Source organism: Lepidochelys kempii, chromosome 2, assembly GCF_965140285.1.
Source record: "Lepidochelys kempii isolate rLepKem1 chromosome 2, rLepKem1.hap1, whole genome shotgun sequence".
Lineage (NCBI taxonomy): Eukaryota > Metazoa > Chordata > Testudines > Cheloniidae > Lepidochelys > Lepidochelys kempii.
The window spans coordinates 72,285,885-72,310,963 of record NC_136381.1 but is presented as its reverse complement, the minus strand read 5'-3'; the positions used below and the strand labels follow the sequence as shown (position 1 = coordinate 72,310,963).

Here is a 25,079-nt window from a genome sequence, read left to right as displayed (position 1 = left end):
GTTTAATTGTTGTTTAGACGTTCAGGCTTGGGCTGGGTCCTGCGAGGTGGGAGGATCCCAGAGCTCACGCTGCAGCCCAAGCCCAAATGTCTACACCACAATTAAACAGCCCCTTAGCCTTAGCTGTCTAATTGTGGTGTGGATAGACATACATCAAAGTTCAAGAGTGTAAGGCCAATGTTTTACTTTCTGTTTCAGTTTCCCAGCTGCTGCTGCCAGAATGTGTTTGTGGGAGATGTTTCCCTTGGTTCTGCAAAATGTTACATCAAGTTCTACATCTCTTTAATGTAATCCCAACTGAACATTTTGCTCATCACATCTTGGGTTCTTGATGTACAGTAAATGATCTGGATACACTTCTACATCCTTTCAGTGTAGCTCATTTTTAGCACCGTGAATCTTTCTAAATAGGATTGCCAACTTTCTAATCACATAAAACTGAACACCCTTACCCCACCGTTCCTTGCCCCTTACCCAGGGCTCTGCCTCTGCTCACTCCATCCTTCCTTTTGTCATTCACTTTCCCCTACCCTCACTCATTTTCGCCAGGCTGGGGCATGGGGTTCGGGTGCAGAAGGGGGTTTGGGCTCTGTCTAGGGGTGCATGTTCTGGGGTGGGGCCAGAAGTGAGGGTTTCAAGGTGCAGGAGGGAGCTCTGGCTGTGGGTGCGGGTTCTGGGGTGGGGCTGGGGATGAGGGTTTTGGGGTGCAGACAGGGGCTCCCGGCTGTGGCTGAGGGGTTCAGAGTGTGGGAGGGGGCTCAGGGCTGGGGCAGGGGGTTGGAGTGAGGGCTCTCTGAGGGAGTTAGCATATGGGAGGGGGTGCTGACCTGGGCCGGGGGTTCAGGGTGCAGGCTCTGGCCAGGCAGCGCTTACCTCAGATGGTTCCCAGAAGCGACCAGCATGTCCAGCTCCTAGGTGGAGGGGACAGGGGCTCTGTGTAATGCCTGAGTCCACTGGTGTCACCCCAGCAACTCCCACTGGCTATGGGTCCGACCAATGAGAGCTGCAGTGTCAGTGCTGGCACTCGGGGCAGGGGCAGAGCACGGAGCCTCCTGGCCCCCCAGCTAAGAGCCAGACATGCCAGCCACTTCCGGGAGCAACACGGAGCCAGCATAGGCAAGGAGCCTGCCTTAGCCTTGCTGTTCTACAACCAGACTTTTAGCAGCCTGGTCAGCAATGCTGACCAGAGCTGCCAGGGTCCCTTTTCGACCAGGCGTTCAAGTTAAAAACCAGACTCCTGGCAACCTTATTTATAAATGATTAACTTCAAAATTGCTTAAATATTCAGATGGGTTTCATTTATAATTTATAATTAACTTTTTTCAGGTTTATTTTCCTAATGACAAGCGTGGCCCATCAGAGATGAGTGGATTCAGAGTTCAGCTCATCCCCCTCAGTTTCATACCCATGTTACAAAAGGGAACAAAATAGATTTTTTTCCATTCTAAAGTGACTAACGCACCAACCCAATTCTCTATGAATTACAAAGTGCATGTTTACCTGACCTGTTTCCCATAATCTCCAAAACACCATCTCCAAGACAGAGCAGAAGACCTTTTCAACAATGCAATATTACTGACATATAATTTTACAGTGCATCAGATTCCATTTTGTTTAAAGTAATGTAAAGTGTCTTCGCCTTTTCCTAAGTTTAAATATGACAAAGGTCAGCAGTATATCCCTAAGACCTAAAGTTTCATTCTTAGACTCCTTGGACTTTATCCTGAGCTGTGGTTGAACTAAGTTCAGCATAGTTTGGGGGTGGGGTGGGGGTGGAAGAGTATTTATGCTCATACTCTTTGGTTATCTGGGAGTCAGTGCAGGCCCTGACTTAAGTTACAGCAGAGTCATCGCCACTCTAGCTTACACTCAACTGTTCACATCCCCAGGGGACTGGCACAAGAGAATAGGAATGCCCTGGTCATACCCCCTGTACTGGAGTTCAAGAAGTGGGGTGTCATAGGACCCATACCAGTGGCTCTTCACTCCTAAGGATTCCCCTATGCTGAAGTTGGTTAGTGCTGACTTAAGAGCAGTTTGGCAACATGGGCAAAGCAGACAGAGTACAGGGGAGGAACTGACCCCTACGTTCTCATTAGTAAATTTGTTAGGTACTCAGATACCAAAGTAATGGGCACAAAAACTAATATTGTATGTGTGTTTACACCTATCACCTTGGTATGCGACCATATCACTGCTGCACAATATACATTGCATTGTGTGTGTGTATGTGTATACACATACACACACACACACACATACATCATATTCCCCTTATCCCATCATCTGGGGTTGGGTCGTCATGCAAGTATCTTCCACCTTCATCTGTCCGAAGCGGCACTAAGGTCCACTTGCTTACCATCTTCTTTGATGCAATCCATCCATCACTTCCACAGCTTTGCCTGGGTATCTGTTTCCTACAGACTCTCTCCTGCCATGCAGTCTTGACCAGGTCCTCTTCATTTATCCTCTGTATGTGGCTGAACCAGTGAAGTGGTGCATCTTGGATTTTGTCAGCCACATCACATACTTTGACTTTATTAATTTAAAAATCAGTCTCTTCATGTAACTCTTTTAATAGAGCAAAGACATCTTGTCTCAAACACCTGTAGGCATTGAACCTGTCTCTTTAGGACCCATGCTTCTGCACCATTGAGCATTGCAGAGTGTCTTATTGTTCTGTACATCTGGACTTTCAGTCTTGGTGGCATACATAAGACTTGAATGTTACTCCACACAGTTCCAGCACTCCCCCGCACTGGATTGTGTTTCACATTCAAGCTTGCTGTCTTCCATTACTCCAGCTGCCAAGGTACTTGATTGGCCAGTATGGTCTAGTCTCACTCCATAAATCTCTGTCCAGTTTCCCCATGGCACTGCTGCTGACCCACATGACCTCAGTCTTAGACATGTTCATTTTCATTCTTTGCCAGTTTAGTTGGTCATACCACCAGTTTACTGTTTCCCCATAGGCTATTTTTGAGGATGCTTTTATTGCTATGTCATCTGCATATAGTAGTTTCTCATTTTTTTCCATTGGGATCTTCCTGCTGACATGGTCCATCAACATGATAAACAGTGGCAGGACAAGGGCTGACCCATGATGAGGTCTGAATTTCACTTCAAAAGGGCATGTCATTCCAAAACATGTTCACATCACTGTTTCACATCATCTATCAAGTGTATTCACCATATTTATTAAATCTTCACACATATTTCCTCAGCACTGGTGTGACCATCCTTTTCTTCTCTGTATTGTATACCTTTTCTAGGTCTATCAAAGTTCAGAAGCTAGCCTGTTGATACTCTAGCCACTTCTTTATCACTTCCTGAATTACAAACATAGCATCTGTGGTTCCTCATAATTTCCTAACGCCGAACTCTTCTTAGAGGACGGGCTATACTAGTCTCCTATTCCTCATATCCCAGATGTGCTCCACTATCTTCATCCCATGCAACAGTAACTTTATCTCTCAGTGGATACTTCCTTTCTTATGTATTGGAAGCAAGATAGGTGTGCGCCAATCTTGTAGAATTCTCTTGTCTCAACATACAGTTTTAACTATTCTGCTGATCCATTTTATGCTTCTCTTGCCCAAGACTTTCACCAGGTCTGCTGTCACTTCTTTGGGTCCTATTTCCCGACTGTTCTTCATTACCTGGACTGCATTTCTCTTCTGCTCTTCTTGTATATCAGACTCAGACACAACATTAAGATCACATGTTAGCAACTCCACCCAAAAGGGAGTTGCATCATTCAAGAGACTCTCAAAGTATTGTTTCCTCTTCTCCTTCACGTGTTTGGGTGTTATTATAAGTTTCCTCTGGTCATCATTTACAAATGGTGTTGCAGTACCATCCTCCTTTGTGGAGCCTTTTAGTCTATTTAATGTTAATTATACTGCAGTGGGTTCAGTTCTGGCAGCTACACTCTAAAGTTCAACAGTTTGTTCTGGATCTGAAGTCCATAGGAAGACATGAAACCATAGGCAAATAACATACAATTACAAGGACATCTACTTTTAGCAGTTTTATTAAGATTACCAAAAAAGTTATAAATGTCACAGCATATACAATTCCTAAAGATAAGTACCATGTACCAGTTATACCTACAGACATACTCTCATCCTCCTAGATGGTATTAGAGGCTCTCTAATGTATTGATCATCAATATGAGAGTGGTTCCTGCTGGAGTTTCCCATAGGAAGCTCAATTTTCCTACTCTGGGCACCCTTTTTATCCTGTGATTCTGTCTATACCTACATTCTGCGCATGTACATGAAAGTGTCAACCCTCTATTTCTTATTGGTTTGTGTCCCCTACAAACACAAGGGACCCCACATTCTATAGGCTGTGTAGGTTCTCATTAACATTGACATACCACTTTTATTTTGTGGTTAAGGCATATGTTGGAGACAATATTTACCGTTGCAGCATTTTATCATTTAAATTTAATTTTCCCAACTATACTTTCACAATATTACCAGTTGGTACCTCTTTTCCCATAATCTTTTGGATTATTTCTCAGTCATTGATTTATGCCATCATTTCTTGTCTCCAAGGCCCAAAAAAGCTAATCTAAAGGCTTGCAGCCTACCTCAACCTACAGGTTCTTGTGTAGCTTGTCTTACTCATGTCTAATACTTGATTCCTCTAAATACTGATCAATCTTATACTTTTATAATCCTACAAATTAACTCTAATAACATACAATGAAGATATATATATCTTGATATATATATTGATTGATATATATATTGATTGATCATAACATCACACTATAAATAGGAATTAAACGAAAATAATTGACTACATTCCCTTTGTGTCTACTTTTGCAATGCTATAGATCTTTTTGTCAGCCAGCTGTGGGTAGTTTTGATGCTTTGATTTTTTTGTATTTGCTTTCATTTGCACTCGATTTATTTCTTTTACATGTTATTTTATTGTTTTAGATTCCTACCTGCACTTCACAGGTCTGCTACCACTCCTTTCTCTCTCTGGGTTTTCCCCATCTGCATTGTCCACAAACCTCTGCTGATGCCACAATCCATGTTCTTCTGGGGTAGTTCCCTCCTTTTCAGTTGATGGTTATTCTTCCATAAGATATACCAAACCAGTAACAAAAGTAAATTTCTGTCTCACCACACTGGCTAACAAAAAGTCAGAAATGCAGCCTCCTTGGGTATTCCAGGCCTGGATTCAACACCCAGACACTGGACTTAATGATGAGGGGTTATTTAAAACCAGTTTCATCAAACAAAGGGTTCTTCTGTTCCCAAAGGACCAGCCACATACCCAGGTCTATATATAACTTAGATCTTACCTAATAATTGCCAATCCTTTAGCATGTTGGGAGCTGCGGGCAGCCATGCAAATACAAACAAACTGTCTGGCAGCCCGCCAGTGGATTACCCTGATGTGCTGCATGCAGCCTGCGAGCTGCAGATTGCCCACCGCTGAGTTAGAGCATGCACAGGAAGGTCCATCAGGCAGGGATAAAAAACTGATCACCATATTTGGGGTTAGGAAGGAATTTTTCCCCAAGTCAGGTTGGCAGAGATCCTGGGGGGTTTTCACCTGCCTCTGCAGCAGGAGCATGGGTCACTTGCAGATTTAAATTAGGGTAAATGGCAGAGTTTCTGTAACTTGAAGTCTTTAAATCATGATTTGAGGACTTCAGTAATTCAGGTAGAGGTTAGGGATCTATTACAGGAGAGGGTGGGTGAGGTTCTGTGGCCTGCAATGTGCAAGAGGTCAGACTAGAAGGTCATGACCTCAAAGTCTATGAGTCTATGTCATGTCTGTTTCCTGGTACTTATCCTGTACTGCTTCCGCAAACTTCTCTGCTGCATTTCCCCTTAACTTCCCATACTTTAATCTTGTGTCTTCCCCTTCTTGTCCGAAGCTTTATTTGCAATCTTTCTTGTGAAAAGCTTGTGATACCATCTAACTAGGTATCACTTTGCAGTCCATAACTTGATTCAACTGAAATTTCCTCAGGAATAACATGTCAATCTAGCTTTGGTATGCACCACTGATGACCAAATGACTCTTTCTTTTGGAACCATGTATTGGCTACCATCCATTGATTGGTAATACACATATCTAGAGAGTCCAGAGAGAGAGAGAGAGAGTCCAGAGAAGAGTGACAAAAATGATTAAAGGTACTATAAAACATGACTTGTGAGGGAATCTTGAAAAAAATTGGGTTTGTTTAGTCTGGAAAAGAGAAGAATGAGAGGGGTCATGATAACAGTTTTCAAGTACATAAAAGGTTGTTACAGGGAGGAGGAAGAAAAATTGTTTTTCTTAACCTTTGAGGATAGGACAAGAAGCAGCGGGCTTAAATTGCAGCAAGGGAGGTTTAGGTTGAACATTAGGAAAAATTTACTAACTGTCAGGGTAGTTAAGCACTGGAATACATTTCCTAGGGAGGTTGTGGAGTCTCCATCATTGGAGATTTTTAAGCGCAGGTTGAACAAACACCTGTCAGGAATGGTCTAGATAATATTTAGTCTTGCCACGAGTGCAGAGGACTGGACTAGATGACCTCTCGAGATCCCCTCCAGTACAATGATTCTATATCTAGTAACACTTTCCCTTTTCATTCATTGTGCCTAGACTGATATTTCCTAAGCACATTTCATACTCCCTTTGGTTTTTGCCTCTCTGTGCACTCATATCTCCACATACCAATATCAGCTCTTCTGGTGTTGCTGTGTCTGCTAGTGTCTGTTAGCATTGTTGGAAACTTTCTCTTCTTCATTGCCTCCTTGTTGAGGTGCATACCCTGATATCACAAACAGAGCACATTTTTTAACTTGGACTCATTCAGCTCTCAGCCTGTCATTTACTCTAAAAATTTCAGTCACCATCTTCCTCATCTGCTCCTCTTACTACCACCCATTGCATTACACCCATTTTTCACCTGTGTGGAAGAGTTCACAATCTAAGCTCAAATCCTTCACTGTGTTCTCCATCCACCATATTTCCTATAGGCACAGAACATCAATACCTCTCCTTACATCATATCAACTACTTCTACCCCTTGACTAGCCAAAAGGGATATATTCAGTGTTGGTCCTTTTATAATATGGGTGTGCAGGTCACTGCTTTTCATCTGACTTTTCATCCTGGACTCTAGAGGACAGCTTTGATGCTGGCTACCAGATATCCTGTTGGCCTCGGACTGCCAGGCTGGAGGGAGGCAAACTTCTGGCATAGGTATGAGACACCCTCCCACCAGCCCCTGGCGGAGAAACATATAAGCCAGTGTCACCTCTCTTTATATGTACTACTGACCTTTGATAACTTGATAACTTGCCAAAAATACAAAACTGCACCTACATAGTCACTTGTGCTAAAAAAAACCTACATTGTATGGCTGGCATCCTTGGTATACACGGGAGTCAGAGGGTCTTTCCCCAATTGAACTCCACTCTCTTCCCACGTTGTTACTGTAGACCTGGTGGACTGCTAACAGGTGGAAATGGGGTGTGTGGATGTGTATGCAGAGCATTATACATCTAATTGTACATCTGTTCATTTGTGTGTGTTTATTTGCACACATTCACATACAGAAGAATATGTTATACACATACACATGTGTGCATATACACATTTACAGTTACTCATATACATGTGTGCATGTTGTGTATATAATGCAATATATCTTCCTGCACAAAAGTGCTGTGTTTGCACTCTAGAGCATTTACTGGTCTTTAAAATGGCTGTAAAAAATGTCCATTTGTCAGAAGAAGAATTCATTCCTATAGAAAATGATAATAAATTGTAAATGCTGTAAATTATACAATGCTGCTGGAACAAAGTAAGAAAAGGCTCCATAATGGCCCATTAGGTGTATATCAACAAAACACATTGTGGTGGTCATCTGTTATTTTACAAACACATTGCTTCATCAAAAGAGACTACATTATGAGTAATAAGTAGCATGGTAAATACTTTTACGTTTTTTGTGCCAAATGGATACTTAGCCACATAGTACAGGACTTCTATTGTTCCTGAAATAATAAACTCTGTCTATGTTAAGGTTACTCATGATGAGACATACAAAAGAAGCCTACCATTTCTTTCATTTGTACTGACTTAATGTGCACTCTGGATATCCAAATGAATTGATCCAGTATGTATTAAAGTTCTCCTCATCACCAATATGACAATTACTATTAACAGCACAGATACCAAACAGGAACTTCACTTGGTTCACAGATGGGAAATTTAAAATATCAATTCTGTGTAACAATAATAATTCATTATGTGGCTAAATCATTAAAGTTGAATAGTGGTGGCTACAACTCTAGTTCAAAGAACCAGGCACTGTTGGTGTAGCCATATAGTCCAGCAAATAAACAAAAGGCAAGATCTTGTAGTTCATCACTCAACACTAAGAAAATAGACTGTACTCTGTAAACAGTGCATAGGATATTAGAGTTTGCCAAGATTGGTTATTTTATTAGTAGGGATTTTTCCTCTCTTTGTTCCTTTGTACCCCTTTGTTTTTCACTCTCCATGTCCTCTTCTGGTTTTCCCATTGTACTTATAAAGCCCTACCTGTTGACAAAGGTAATTGACTCAGATCATAATTATTTACAGTAAGGCATTCCTGTGAGATTGGTAGCAGTGTGAAATTGAGTAGGAACCAAATTTTGATCCTAGTCAGTTCCAGACTACTGCTAGTAATATGGATAGAGTGTCACTTCACAGGAATGCAATCTCTCAATTCCATATGGGAAGAAGCAATGTGTTGCCAAATTAATGCACATCCCAGGTGCCCAAGCTATCAATTACTTTTATCCTTGACAGGAAGGACCCACAGGACAGATGTATCTAGCACTGATTAGGTTTAAGTTGTAGCAGCACCACTTATGGTACTGAACAGACAAATAACATTAGCTTAAAAGGAATCTTAACTGCAACTGAGAAGAATTCTATATTTTATTTTGTCTTCAAAAGCTGTTCAAAAGTATGATTTAATAACTCAAAGTACTGAATGAGACTAAATGTGATTAAAAAGTACAGCTAAGTCTTTTGAAGGTATATTGTATAAAACAAAAAATAGAACTTATTTATTGAGACTAATATTTAAAAATATAGCGTCCAATTTTGCATCCTTAAATAATAAGCATGTTCTATAGCATTTGTACGCACAGTCTGGAAATTAGTTGTCTAATCATTGTAAAATCCTGACATACACCTTTAATTGTTTCCATGTACAGAATTGGAGGCCAAATGAGGCCCATTGTCATTATGTGTTGCATTCATGAAAGGGAGTGTTGGAATTGCTGTTCTGGGTGTATTTTCGTTTATATGCCTACAGTAGAACACTTCATAATATAGGGCCAAAATATGAAGTGTGTACACCTATGATTCATTTCCAGAAATTTTGTTTACCCCTGGAAACTGGTATTTGCATTCTTCGATTAGGTAGTTACTTACTTCAGCACATGCCGTTACTATACCTGATTTACCTGTGCAAATTCTACTTTACAGGCTCAGTTAGGGCACATTTTTTTTCAGATACAGTTCAGGGTTCTTGTAAGGTCTAATGTGACAGAGAAGAGGGAGGACTGCTGTAATGAATATGAAGTTAGCCCTTTCTGAAAACTACTGGACAGTTTAGAATTTTCTCTCACTCTCTAAGCTCCCAGCCTGACTAAGCATAGCTTTTGCTTCCTTGCATCATTAGGGAGGTCTTCTCTGAGTCCTTGCCTGGATCAAACAGTCATGGAAGGAGCTACTGATTACTTTATACTCTCATGTTGTATAATCTGGCTAGGAGTATGTTAAGTAAATGAAACACAAACAGACCTGATTATTCTGAGTTCTTTGGAGAATTCATATTTCTCTGGATAAAAAAAAACCTGAATAGTCATGAAACCATGATGGATTACTTATTATTTTCTGATATGTCAGGCAGAACAAACTAGTTTTAACTGTACCATTGTAAGAATGTAGTACCTCCTCAGAAGCTCACATTTTGTAGTACAAGAATGTGAAACGACTGTAATAAGTAACAAAACGCAGTACGACTCAGATATAACTGAGAACATTTTCTACGCATTGTTGAAGAACATGTCTTCTAGAATTAGAAAGAGAAAAGGAATGTAGCATTCATCAATTTGTGTGCTTGTGAGGAACCATGCCAAAATACCACAGAGGCTGGAGGCAGTAGCTTCTCTTGGTGCTTTGATACTGTACCTATAAAACAAATACACAACCAGTGAAAAGAGGTGGGTGAATTATAACAATGTTACACTGGCAGGACATAATAGGCAACACTGTTACAAAGAATATAAGGACACGCCACCAGAAAAGTAGATTTCATCATGAATCGGACCTCCCAAATATGCTAGGAGAACCTGCTTCAATACAAGGAAAAAAATATCATTGCACATTCCTAGTGGTCACTTGCCACAACACACTAGAGCTTATATGGGGTATCAAACAATTACAACCTATACTTACGGGGACCACATCCTGAAGAAATGTTTCCTGAAGCCCTCTTCTGAACTTCACACAATCCCCCAGGCTTGCCTAGCTCATCGTCAAAAGCAAGTTCCCCACAGACCAGGACACACCAACTCATGGTGGCACCAGACCCTGCCAAAACAACAGATGCAAAACCTGCACACATATCACCATTGCTGTGATGATCAATATCCCTTGCAACACACCTTTCAAGAATCATGGGTCCTACATATGCCTATCACAACATGTGATGTACCTTATCTAGTGCATCAAATGCCCCAGCAACAACTACATGGGTGAAACCAGACAATCACTATGCTCTCAAATAAACTAATTGAAAAATGATAAAAGACAAACACACCCTATAACCAATGGACAAACCCTTTTCACAAAACAATTACCAATTGTCCTCAAAGGAAACCTGCACAGCACTTTCAAAAGACAAAACTGAGCACTTAAATTCATAACTCTGCTGGACACTAAAAACCATGGACTTAATGGAGACATTGGTTTCATTGTCCTTTTAATCAATTTGCAACACCCTGCTGCCTATTCCATTGCCCTATGACTGCAGAAGTGTTTGCGAAGTTTTCCCACAGTGGCTCAAGAGCGTGAGCACCAACCTCAAAGGAGACTGTTAAGAACGAGGGTAGAAACCCCAAATTGGTTGTGAGTTTCATACTTAGATTTCACCAACCAAGTATCAAGGGTAAACTCCTTAAGCACTATACGAGCCCTAACATGGAGTCACAGACAGTCCCCTAGGGTACTGTGAGCGATCTTGTCTCCCAGGTAAGCTTGCTTTTGTGATAAATGGTTCCTTATGCCAAGAATCACAACAATATTCAAGTTACTCCCAGTCCCAATGGATCAGTCACTTACCCTAGGTCAATTGCACCTTAGATCTCACACCAAAGACAATGCTTGTGTAATAAACTATCTAAAGGTTTATTAACTAGAAATATAAAATAAAAATTATTTACAAGGTTAAAGCGTGTAAACATATGTACACACAAATAAGTTCCAATGTTAAGTTTCAAAAAGCAATAGTATATAGTTAGTCTATAATAAACAAGCTTTATATGTCCTTTACTGCTACCCCAGGCCAAGCGCCAGGTGGGAGGGGGTTTGCTTATGCTTAGTAACCCTGGCCCCTGGGAGTCAAGCAACATAAAAGATTCAGTTTCTCCTTGTTATGGCTTTTTATTCCTTTCCTTCTTTGGCTTAAGTTGCAAATTCAGTTTTTGAGAAGAATTCACTTGCAGGGCTCCTTTTTGTGGGTAAGGGAGCAAACAATAGTCTCTTGTTCTCTGATGTTCCACAATAGCATAGTGGGCCTTCTTTTGGAAACTAGTATTTCACGCTTGTAAATGCTTCTCTCCTGTCTTACAGTTAACAGGGCAAACACTTAAATAATATCTTATAACAAGGGATACAGATATTATAAGTGAGATTAGTGCATGCAACAACTTACAAGCATTTCATAAAGTCTAAACACAGTCTTATAATTCTAATTCCTATTTTAACAATACCAACACACAGATGAGCCAGACTTGCTCATATATTTGTCAGCAGTCAGCCTTGGCATGAGCTGGCACCCGGTCTGCCAGCGTCACAGTGTTAATTGCCCACTTTATTTTGAGTCATCTCCTACAATGCTCAAAATCTTGTCTCTTCCACCAACAGAATATAAGACACACAAATGCTAAATGGTAAATTATAATGAACTCTTTCTTAATTAAAGTGTTGGGGTGAAATCCTGTTCCAATTGAAATCAATGGCAAAATTCCTATCCTATAGGATTTCATTTTGGGGCATTTCCAAACTGCCAGAATGTATCACCATTTCAGGGTATGTCTTCTATCTAGTTTGCCAGGTGCCTGTTTTTTTTTTTACTTGCTTGGATTATGTTCCAGTATTTATTGATGCTAAAGGTCTGAAATGATGCTATACCATTAGTGATAAAGTTCTAGGGATATTTGAATAATACATGGAAAAGGAGTTGCAGCATTTGTTTAATATGTTAAATCTAATATCAGATTTGTTTGTTCAGTGGAATTGTCTGCCATACTATACATTTCTATAAGAACTGGTTAACTTTGTCAGGTTTTCTGAACATCCAGAGTTTTGTGAATGTGGCCAGAACATTCATCTCAGAGTGGGAAGATATTTTACGTTTGGGTTGTTGATTATAGAAAAGTATTTAAAATACTTTGTCAAATCAAGTCTGTTAGAGTGAAACATGCTATACTGTTCCTAAAATATGTACTTACTTACGCTTATACAGTTTTTGTAGATTCATACAAAGGCATAGCCTTTTTTAATTTCTTGTTAAATAAAGGACCCCCCACACACACCAGAATTGACCATAGAGTACCTAGTAAAATAATACCCCAACTTGCCTGAGGTTTGTAGTCACTGCTATTGTACTTATAAGTAATAACAATAGAGTTGGGAATAGTTTATACAACAGATTTAGCCTCTCTTTCTATTTGTGAACAGACTTCAATTTTACAAACGTATTTATTATTCAAAATTTGACTAATGGCTCATGCAGACATATTTCAGCCTATGTTTCACTCATGAACAATGGTTGAATAAACTGTATACTTGATTTCCTATTCGATATGTGTCACATGGTCACCTAAGTCACATGGTATTATTTGTTTCCTTACCAAATGACTTCTAAATCCAAAAAGAAAAGGAGTACTTGTGGCACCTTAGAGACTAACCAATTTATTTGAGCATAAGCTTTCGTGAGCTACAGCTCACTTCATCGGATGCATTCAGTGGAAAATACAGTGAGGAGATTTATATACATTTATATATATCTTAAGTGATCACTTTCCTTACAGTGTGTATGATAACACCCATTGTTCATGTTCTGTGTGTATATAAATCTTCCCACTGTATTTTCCACTGAATGCATCCGATGAAGTGAGCTGTAGCTCACGAAAGCTTATGCTCAAATAAATTGGTTAGTCTCTAAGGTGCCACAAGTACTCCTTTTTTTTTTGCGAATACAGACTAACATGGCTGCTACTCTGAAACTTTCTAAATACAAAAAAGCTTTCAAGATGATCATGGGGCACACTTTTGATGTGAATCCTCGTTTAGAATTTGTACAAGTATTTATGTACCAATATATAGCCAGATGAATGTTCACATTTTCACAAACATTTTGCAAACATAACTTGCTTCATGTGAATGTCTGTGAAAAATGAATAAAATGTGAGAACAGCCATCAAAAGCAAATTGATTGCTTTGTGTTCGTGAATCCTTTTTTGCAATATTTGTGAAGATTCTATCCCTTACTACACAGGATGAGTAAGATATGGTTGCCTCTATTCAATGGGTTTTTTGAACTTTCAGTTCTAGGAATTATATTAAAAATCCTGATAGAAGAACAAGTGAAATCTCATTCTGACCACATTGTTCGGCTATGCCAGAAGACAGAAGGCACTGGATGTGGTTTTAAATGGGCTGAAACTTTATTCTTAAATATGTGGAAGTACCCTGCAGATAAATTTGTACAATACAGGTGATTCCATATATACTTCCATATTCCAGGGGAGCGGCTGTCAGCCTTTCCCCTTTCCAGTCCTAGTTCCATATCTCCTGCTGCTGAGACCCCACCATCCCTTCTTGTATAAGGGTTAAGGGGAACTAGAAAACGTGGGGTGGACTTCATCCCATACCAAGTATAGGAGCCCTGAACCCCCTTTCTCCTCCCCTTTAAAGGATGCCTCATTTAAATTCTTTACCAATTAATTTTATCTGATCACTATATCCATTGCATACAGAGTACCTGCACTAGACATCTGCCACAAACTTACATAATGTGTTGCATCATTGTAGCCTAACTCCCTTCCCCCATCCATACCCCACCAGGTCCATAACTCACTCTAGGGAAGGCAAGATGCCAACCTCGCCTCGACCAATGTGGCAGAGAGGGAAAATTCCTTCCCAAAGCCCCAAGAAAAGGGGCAACGAGTGTCATGTCTGTGGTGTATAATGACAAAAGCTGGTAATTTTACTATGCTGGTGGGTGTGAGGGTGGGTGCTGCTAGTCTGGTCTGGGTTAAATAGGGCTTTCCTGGAACTGTCCTGGGTATAATCCCACCCTGTATCTGGTCAGCTGGGGAGGAAAGGGACAGTGTCCCTGTCCCCGGCCCCTGCAACCTATTCTAGCTGTACGGCTTTCTGTCTCTTTACCTGGAATCCAGCAATCCTCTCTGGGTGGGCAGAGGCCTTAAAGGGGGCAATGACCCCCTTCCTAGCAGCCTGCTGGACAAGCCCCATCCCTGCAGTTAAAAGGGGGAACTCACTTTCTCTATCCAGCTAGCCCAAGGGCCCCATGGCTTAATGTGCTGTGAGAACATTCCGGCTACTAGAAGTCTTTTGTCCCTTCATTGCTATGGACCCTAGTACAGAAAAGTACATAAGCAGATGCCTGACTTGAAGTATGACCACCCACATGCTTAAATCAAGTGTGTGTTTAAGTACTTTTCTGAATTAGGGTATGATTTGGTATGACCTGCATTCTCTGTTCAGATAAGTGCAAGGACTGGACTAGTAGGAGTGATGCAGGTAGAGAGCGAGGCAAATTGACAGAGCTGTGTTGGGAAGCTTCTGAATACCACAATGCTATTGATCCTTCACTTTCATTAACACCAATTTCACCCAATTTTTAAAGTTAAAAATATTATTTTTAACAATTGCAAGGTAAAATTTTTGCTTAGCAATGTAAAGTCAATTTGAAATTAAAGTGCTTACCTATTTATCCAGAAGTCTGTGCTTCATGCTGGCTGTTGCTCATTAGATATGTATACTATTGTTAGGGGAAGTAAGGCCCGCGCAAAAAGGAAAAAAAAAGTTTACAAAATTCTGAGCTATCAAAAGGTTAACATTTATTTCTGTAGCAATTGGCAGCAAACAATAAGGATCTAAATGAATATTGAGATAAAATTTTCACCACTTTTCTGTATTTCTCCCTACAGCATAGAGGCATTCTGTTTAAGAAAATTATTCAGTTTGAGATTCTGATGGAAACAGTACAGTGCTAATGAAGGCAAAAGCAGAGGGAAAAAAGGAAGATGAATCTGATGCAGACACTACTGTGAATGTAAACAAATTTGGTAGATATGCAGATTTTTTAGTGCAGCAATGAGAAAGAATTCAGCCAATAGCAGCCAGTAGTAGTGTGAAGTCATATGTACAAGATGCACAGTGATTGTTCCGTAATGTTCCGTAATAGTTCTGCTCATCATTTACATTTCACTAAGACACATTCTTGTCCATCTTACTTACACATGAAATGTGAAATTGACTGTAGGCTGAATATTGATTTCAGGCTGATGGGTGTGATGCTCTGTAACATTACTAGTTACTGAAATGCAACAGACTTTAGGAACAATATTCCTGTATATTCTTCAGGAAGGTACTGCATCATACCAAGAAGATACATTTCTATGTATCTGTAACATTGAATATTTACTGCTTTTCTGTTTAGTTGATAACCTTATTACAAAATTTATAGTGGAGTGGGAAACTTTGTCATATATTGTCATCTTTTAATATTTGGATCTGCTAACACATTAAAGGTTCAATCCTGTAAGGGGCTGAGCATTTTGGTCCCAGTTCAGCAAGGTACTTCAACACATGGTTAATGTTCAGCAATTATCAAACACATTGACTCTTAACTACTTACGTGCTTAAACTGAAGCATGTGCATTAAGTGCTCATTTGGACCAAAGACAATCACTTTCCGTGAGTAAGTGCTAAACTGTACAGTGTCATTTTTATCTCTATTGTTTTGTTTATTTTTACTTTTAAAAATACATGCTTTATTTTGTAGTTCATATAAATACAGACTCACATACACGACTGGATACCTTCTTCTATGGAAATAAGTAAATCAATAAACAAAACAAAACAAAATAAAATAAAGTAATTCCATGACAAGTTAGCACTTAAGAGATGGAGTCTGACTTATCCTCAAGGGAAAAGGCTTTTATTTTTTGACATCACAGTGAATTAAGTGACCCTTTCTTCATTAACTAGGGTTGAATAAAGCTAAAGGGGTTTCAAAGAACATTTCACAAATGCAGTCTGACTGATCTGAATCAGACACTGCCAAAGTATAATACATCCACATAATCAAAGGGACTTCAGGCTAGATGGCACTACATTGGTTTAATTATGTACCATAGGCAGGTTAAAAAACTACCTAGGAAGAAGATCCTCTGTTTCTAATACACTTCTGTACATTAACTGTGTTGACTTTTCTGTGTATGTTTTGTTTCCTTTAGGCTGTGCTTTGGAGGTACAAGTTTTCCCAGCTTAAAGGGTCTTCAGATGATGGCAAGAGCAAAATTAAATTTTTGTTTCAAAATCCAGATACTAAGCAGATTGAAGCAAAGGTAAAAAAAAAAACATTGTGTTATAAAGCCAGAAGTATATTAAAACTGGTTGACAACAGAACAACCAGGGAATGAGAGAATTAAGTTCAGTCTAATTTACTGATGCTGAGAGGATGTTCAGATTAATGTGGTATGTGAAATAAGTTGAAAACACAGTAGATACTAAGCAGAGGTGTGTGAATAGGTGCACAGTGCAATTGATTAGTTAGGAATTTTAGTATGTTAAAAGAGGGGGTTTTAATCTTTTATTTAAATTAAATCAATATGTATGTTTTGTGCATGATAGTCAGCTTACTTTTTTATCACAGAAAGAGAGAAAGCCAAGACGCATGTCTCGTCATCTTGAACTGGTGTGTTCTCCACGTTACCGTATCTTCATGCTTCTCTCCATGAGCAGCAGCAATAATGTGTATTATGTTCCAAAGTACATGTGGACCAAAGTACATGTGAACTTTCTCAGGAGTGAAAGATATAGGGTAGCTTCTAATCGCCATATAAAAGCTTGTCATTACAGTTCTGGTTCCATGTCAGATTCAAAATTCAGAGATGTTTGCTTTCCAGTTCTGGTTTTGATTCAAAGAAAATGCATAGAAATAGTAATACCTGTGAGACTTCTGCATAGGTTGGTGAATGCCTTGTGAGAATAAATGATAACACAAGATTTCTACCATCCCAAATAGTCTAACCCTTGTAGGATGAGCTGATCTCACAAGAATTCTATTAGTTAGAATTGCCTTTGAATCTGAAACCTCACTGTGATTTGAATGAGAATCTCCAAACCTAATGTCTATCTAATTGTATCCAAACAGCACAGAATTAAACTTCTCCAGGCAGACACGATGCTGCAGTGCGGCACCACTAAAGCCAATGGAGTTTCATCCTGCTTTGCTGGAGGTGAATTGGCAAAATGAGTTTAAATAAGAACAGTACTCTGAATAATAATATGAGATCTGAAAGGAAACAAAACACATTTAAATTACTGTATCAAAGAATTATGACATGATAAATTATGTTAGGAAAAAGACACTGTTTGGGTTAGTTGTGAAATTCAAGAAAAAAACCTTGAGGTACAGTAGTCACAGTAAAAATCTAATCTTTTTCCCTACACTTTTCTTTCTTTTAGTAATGTGTATATTACATGATTATTGATACTATGAGTTACACCTATCTGTTCAATACCAAATCTTGTCCTCAGTTGGTCCGTGAAAGCTCCCAGTGAAATCATCAACAGTAAAGGGTGTCAGAATTTGTCCCTGAGTACATTAGGGTTTTAATGTATTTTAAAGGGAGACATTTTCCTAATTATTATTTCCTTCAAATAATGTAGTAATAGGTAGAATTTGTTCTCTTAGCTAATAGGAAAGCACAGCCCACCAACCCAATGCCATATGATATTTTTCCTTTCAGCAAATAATTAGGAACTTTTATCATACTTCTAAGTAGCTACAGTGCAAAATTAACCACTCACTTTTTGTTCTTATCTGTCTCTTACTGCTGTTCTAGTACCATAGGCTCTTCTTTTATAACTACTTAAATTAATGATGCAGTATTTCTTCAGGAATTTCTAGGAATGCAAAGATGGTTCTTGCTTTCAGATGAACTAAAAATAACCATGTTATGGATAAAATTTAACAAAATATTTATTACAAAATGTGCATTTTGAAGGAATACCACAGTTGGGCACTGAATATTTCTGTATGCCTACATTAAGATCATAGGGCCAGCTTTTTAAAGGCAACTAAATCCCCCTGAAATCAGTGGTGCCTAAATACCTTTAAAAACTGGCCCATAATGCTTACCTACCTTTGTGATGGCCTCACAAAAATGCTACATGAGTGCTAAGTATTCCCAAAAGCTAGATTCTGCCATTCTTACACATATTGATATAGCTTCTCCTCCAAGTGACTCAAGCCAATGTTTGTGGCTCAAACATTCTCCCTGCTGCTTGCTACTTGGAGTGCTTTCTTCCTTGTCCTCAAGTGAGTCCTGGCTTTTTTTGTGTGTGTGTGGTGCCTCCACCCAAGACAACTCATCACTGTGCACAGGACACAAAAGGTCCTCTCCTGTCTCCCTGTTCTGGTGTCTGTGAAGGTCTCAGCTGGCTCTTGGTAGCCAGTGGTGGGTTGGATCTCTGCCACTCTGGATGTTGGTCTCTGAAGGGCTGGAACTGCCTGACCCATGCTCAGCAGTTCAACGACTCCCTTTGTGGGGAAAGGCAGTTAATCAGAGACTCCCTGGGCTGTTCTGCCTCACTCAGCTCCCAAACACAAAGATGAAGCAAAAAACTAGTCAGGCTGTCCCCTCCCACTGAGGTTCTGAGCCACTCCGGCTCATCATTGGCCCAGCAAACTGCTTGTCCATATTGTGCAATGCAGAAGTCTCGCTATTGGCTTCAGCAGGAGTTTCTAGTCCATTCTTCCCTAACCCCTGACTCTAAGCATACTGGGATATTAGAGAGCTCTGGTAGCCATTATTGTGTTTTTCATTGAGTAGGAAACCTAGAGGTTCAGTCCATAGTTCCAGGAGCTGGGAAACTCCAAGTGGAGTTTACACTGAACGGTGCGTTTCTCTGTAATAAGTTCCACTGAAATAGTGGGACTTCTCACAGTGTAAGATGTTACTCATTTGAATGAGGGTGACAGAATCCAGCCATAATTTATTATCATCATCATTATATGTTATTAAATCCCTTGTTGCTTCATAATGTTTTCACTTTATCATGTCTGCACATTCTCAATGCAGCAAAATGGAAGAACATGTCTGCTAGTTTTATTGTATTTATTTTCTCCTAATGATCAAAGCATAACACAGATCATAGCATGAAGTTTATATTAAAGAATAAATAACCTTGCACTTTAAATTTTTGCAGTATAGCCTGATGTGTCCAGCAATTCTCCAATATTTTGGTGGACTATGTAGCACTATCACTTTTAGTGTTAGAAAAAGCTACAAAAACAATTTGCTGCCAGAAGATGTAGAACAGCACCCATTCATCAAAGTTAGCCTTTTTTTTTTTAACTGAATCATCCCGGAGTTTATATTCCCGCATGATAATGGAAAGCCCTTCAGTGACACTGATACCTAATATTTTTATAGTGCTGCTAGACTGTGTTTTTTATAGTGTATTTCATGCCTGACTTAACAAAATGCAAAATAGCATGCTCTGACGTCATGCACATCACCGTGTGCTATAGATTTAGTTACAGCTTTAGCAGAGGTATTTCTTTTCACCTGGAAAAATCATTTAACGTACATTTTAACATTTACATTACTCTGCACAAATATGCAAATATGGCTTACTTTTATTTAGTGTCTCTGTACTGTAGCTTTTTCTGGGCCAGTTTGTTAGTTGTTTCTTGATAGTTTGTTTCTTGATAGTCCTTAGCAATTTTACTCTGACTAATCAATCCATTAATAGGGCAAATACTGGAGTGTTCATGGAGCCTTGCCTAGAAGAAACCACCTGCCCTTGATGGGCTGCAAGGCAAAGCCTAAGTTTCTCCTGATGAGAAAATCACTCAAGGGCAACATTAATCACAGATACCCTCCAGGGGCTCTGATTCCTAGTGGCTATTTCCCAGCTGTCACTCAGCTGGAGAGACTGCACAGATCCAAGCAGCCAAACAGGATTTTCCTGAATAAGAGCTACAAAATAGAGCTGTCAGCTTGAGAAATTATGAAGCACAGGATTCTCTTTACTTTCTCCATTCCCTGAGAATCAGGAGATGAAATGAGGAAGAGAAACAAGGGCAGAGCTTACTCCTCCCTCTAAATTACAAATTTGTGGGTGTGCATGCCTGGGTGGCTCCTTAGTGTCCCTCTTCTCCATTGCAAGAGCTTCCGGGGTGTTAATGCAGTCGCCGGGCTGCAGTAACCTCAAAAGGCACTGCATTTCTCAGTTTAATTCAGTTCTGTAAAGAAATGATGAACTAATACAATGGAGACAATTCTGATATTGTTTTATGACAAAAACAAAGTATTTAAAATAATATGAGACTCTGTTTTATTAGAGGTATGTCCAAAAAACACAGTACCATTTGCCCTCCAAACTGAGACACTGACATTATGAGATTCTTTCCTCACCACACATCATTTCCATTTGAGGTTAGTAAGCAAAGAAACATAAAGATTTCATAAACTACCACTCTGTGTGCCCTGATAGAATTAAATGGGATTGCACAGTTTGTAAATTAGAATAGATTTTGGACCTATATGATTCAGAGGTTTACTTTTAACACATACTGAGTAAATAATATGTACCTTACATTTGTGCACTGTAAAGTAAAAGCACAAATTTATAATGTTAGTACAAAACTTCACATCATTCAACATTCAGATGGGGAATATACCCATTGAAATGCCTGCCATACTGGTGGGGATAAAAAAAAGCTATACTATACTATACTATAGACTATCTTGGGGTTTTTGTTTGTATTCTGTCATTTGCCTTTGTTGCCACTATTATCCAAGCCTAGATTTTTACAATTATATTATACTTGTGAGTATAGTTAGCAGAGGAGATAATCTACAATTAATGCCACTTCTTCTGCATAGTTTGTAAAACAGAGACTGAGTAATATAACTTGGAAATTTTATTTTTCCTTTGTTTTGTTTTAACACCAATATTGTAGATGTGCAAGTAAGAACACCTCAATGGCCCAAATTACTAATGGTGTACATGGTGGAAAGAGTTGCATCCAAACTTGCCAGTGACGAGTTTGGCCCTCTTTTTCAACATCCCTGTTATAAAACTCTGTGACAGGGAAAAGACCACTACCTAGGCCTGACCCTAATGGTTTAATGCCACAGCCAGTCATAGGTGCCAACTTTTCCTGGCACCTGTGGGTGCTGAGCCTCCCCCCAGCCCTGCCCCGACTCCACCCCTGCCCTCTCTCGCCCCTGCCCTGCCCTGCCCCCATTCGAACACCTTCCCCAAAATCCCAGCCCCAACTCCATCCCTCCCTGCCCCTATTGTACTCCTTCCTCAAATCCCCGCCCCGGCCCCGCCTCTTCCCCAAGCGCGCCGTGTTCCCCTTCCTCCCCCCTCCCTCCGAGCGTTTGCCGTATGAAACAGCTGTCTCGCGGCGCAAGCACTGGAAGCCAGGGGAAAAAGTGGAGACGCAGCAAGCTCAGGGGAGGAGGCAGAGGCAGAGACGGAGCGGAGGCAGAGGCAGAGGCGAGCTGGGGCGGGAGCTGCCGGTGGGTGCAGAGCACCCACCAATTTTTCCCTGTGAGTGCTCCAGCCTTGGAGTACCCACAGAGTCAGCACCTATGCAGCCAATTACTTCTGATCTATTAGCGGGAGCAGTGGAAACATAAAGGGCTGTCTAGGAGGTAGCAGGGAGGGGTCCAGCTGCAGCTATGCCCACAGGTCTGTATGATGAGACTCTTCGTTGTCGTGCTATCTTTGTTTTGCTACTGTTATTTTTTGTTTGTACTCCTTATAAGTCCTCATAAAGGTGGCCCTAGAAAGAAGGGACTGCGATAATTAGGGTCCAGATACCTTGGGAGAGAATAGGGAGCCTGAACACCAAAGAATAAGCAATTGAAGAATAAGTAACTGGTTGTATACGATATTACTGTGTTATAAAAGTGTCTCAAATAAGGTATTTTATGAACGTTGGTGATGCACTGGTGATTAATATCATTGTGAAATATTATGTAATATCACTATATGAGGAATCATGCCTAGTCATTGATATTATGCTTTAAAGTCTGTGACCAAACAAAGAGAGAAACAGGTTTTCTTCCAGACAGGAGTGAAGGTAGCTATCTACCTGTCTCCAATGTAAATTTAGCATTATGGAAGCAAAACAATGGAAGGCCCATTTATAGACAAATCTTCAGGGGGATGGGAAGTCAATAGGAAGGGAAGAACTGGGGGACCATCCTGACTCTGGCAACAAAACTATAAGTCTGGAATGGGGAACACAGCTGCTCAGATGGTAGGGGCAAGTAATATTAGTAATACTGAGAGCATAATATAGTAAAATCTAATTCCATGAGCAAGTTATAGATAGAAAGAAAAGAGAGGTGTCATTTGATTTGCAAAAATCTACAAATAATAATTCCAGTGGTGTCACCCTCTGTGGCATGGCAATGGGGACTCACTGCTCCCCCCAGGTCCTTGGCAGAAATTTTGATAATACTATTTTGTCAGAAATGGATCAAGTTGGGTATCATTCAAAAGCTCTTTCTCCATGAACACAATGGTACCAAACATGACAAACGTGGAACTATCATATGAAAATTGTTTAAGAAACAAACAATTGTTTGTTTTAAAATATTTGAGTTCTGGGGTTGTAAGAAATAACAGAGAGAGAGGATTTGGATATTGTGTTGTGCCCACCAAAACCCCAGCAATTTTCATTTATCTTTTTTTAGGTTCTAGGACTTTGTCAAAACCAAGTGCACAGAATGGAACTGGTAACCTTTTAACAACCCAATATCCTTTCTGAAATTCCTCCAATATTTCCTTTCTACAGACTTTTCTACACTTCTTATGCCAGTGAATTACCAGGCAATCATTGCAGAATAGCTGGTTACATCTAAAGCAAAAAAGTATTTCTTAAAACCTTCCAGTGCTGTGAGGTTCAAATCCCAATTAGCAGTCCCGACAGATCTCCTGAAATGGTTATTCTATGTCCTGGGTGTCTACATCATTTTCAGATATGTCATGCCTCTCTTCAGCTGAAGCCATGCTCAAGGCCTTTCTTGCAGCTGGTCTATATCACACTTTTGCACAATAACCAGCTGAGGTCAAGGCTAGTGAATGTAGAAAGATCTACTATAGTCTATTTGACTGCTGCTTCATTGAAAACTGGATTTCTTGGCTTCAGAATTTTCAGACCTTTGTGGGAAAGTAAGTGAGTCTTGAAGTCAGGAAGCTTCTTCAAGGAATAGTTCCTTGCTGGTCCAGACAGCACTTGAGGATCGGACTGGTCCCCTTTAGGATGCTCCTGATAGCTGACCATAACAGTAGCATGAGGGGTACCTTTGCCATCTGCTGTATCTTCTACGATATCTAAGTTAGCAGCAGCACAAAATGACAAGGTATACCATTGACAAGGTCTGGGGGAATGTACAACCCTTCATGCAGTGCCACGTAGTGAAGAACCTTTTTTGTAATTTCAGTCTCTAGGCAGAGTACTTTGTCATCATAGTCAATGGAGAAGCCAATGCTGTGCATCAGCTGCATGAGGAATTTGCTTCAGGTTTTGGAATGAATTGTTAAGCTAACAGCCACTCAGAGAGAAAGAAATTCCACATACAGTGCACATTTGTCGTGTATGTGTTGGAAACCTGCCTTTCACTCAAGCACTCATATATGAGGCTTTGTGATAACATGGGATCCTTGTGCTCCCCTTCCTTTCCATCATACTTGCCTGTGCTGAGGTCACTGCAATCACCAGTACACCACTTAGAGAAGAAGTACAGGTCCTTTTCAGGTTTGGCATTAGCTATGGAACCCTGAAACGCCCATATACTGCAGGACAAAATGCTTTTCCATAAAAATGTAACAGCTGCAAACAGTCTTCATACTACTGTTGACATCAGCATGTTCTGCTTTTGATGGTGATATATCTTTTTCAGTTTTTAAGGATATGTGCTATGATTGATTTCTGCAAATAGGATTGCTAAAATGTATGTCTCTATCCCACAGTTCATCTTCAATAAGTGCTTTAAGAGCCTTTCTGTAGCGACCGGAGCATGGGCAGTCAAGCCTAATAGTTAGAGTCAGGTGCCTGGAACCAGAGTCAGGGTTAGGGCTGGGGTCAGAGTCAAGTGCCAAGCTGAAGGTCAAAGCCAGAGTCAGTGGTACAGCGTAGGAGCAGGGGCTTGGAGTGAGGCAGGAAAGTAGAAACAAGGAACAGATTGGGGTCTGGAATAAGGAGGACAGGAACCAAGAACAGGCATGGCTCAGGAGTCAGGCAGGGTCTGTAGTAACAGCCAGCCAAGGATTCATTGCCTGGGCAACTTCCTGAGCCTCTTTCTGGTTTAAGTAGAGTATCCCAGCGAATTGGTGGAGCTGGACTTTCCCTGCCAGTCAGGAGCTTTGGGGCCAGGGAGCCTTTGCAAGCTAGAGCTTCACTGGCCCCCTATTGCACTAGTTCAGGTGAACTGCTCGAAGGCAGCTGTGGTCTGAGCCCGGCCTGGGTTTGAGGTCCA

At 40.3% G+C, this 25,079-nt stretch overlaps 1 protein-coding gene across 13 annotated transcripts in view; it reads left to right on the top strand.

Annotated features, from left to right (window-relative positions):
* SNTG1 (syntrophin gamma 1) overlaps positions 1 to 25,079 on the top strand; it is a 525,702-nt gene that overhangs the window by 488,148 nt on the left and 12,475 nt on the right. For 12 of the 13 annotated variants that reach the window (XM_073331218.2, XM_073331225.2, XM_073331233.2 and 9 more), the window contains one exon: positions 16,800 to 16,910. The exons of the other annotated variant lie outside the window; for it this stretch is intronic. In XM_073331218.2, the coding sequence (XP_073187319.1) occupies positions 16,800 to 16,910 (111 nt within the window). The remainder of the gene's footprint in view (positions 1 to 16,799; positions 16,911 to 25,079) is intronic. 13 annotated transcript variants of the gene reach the window in all.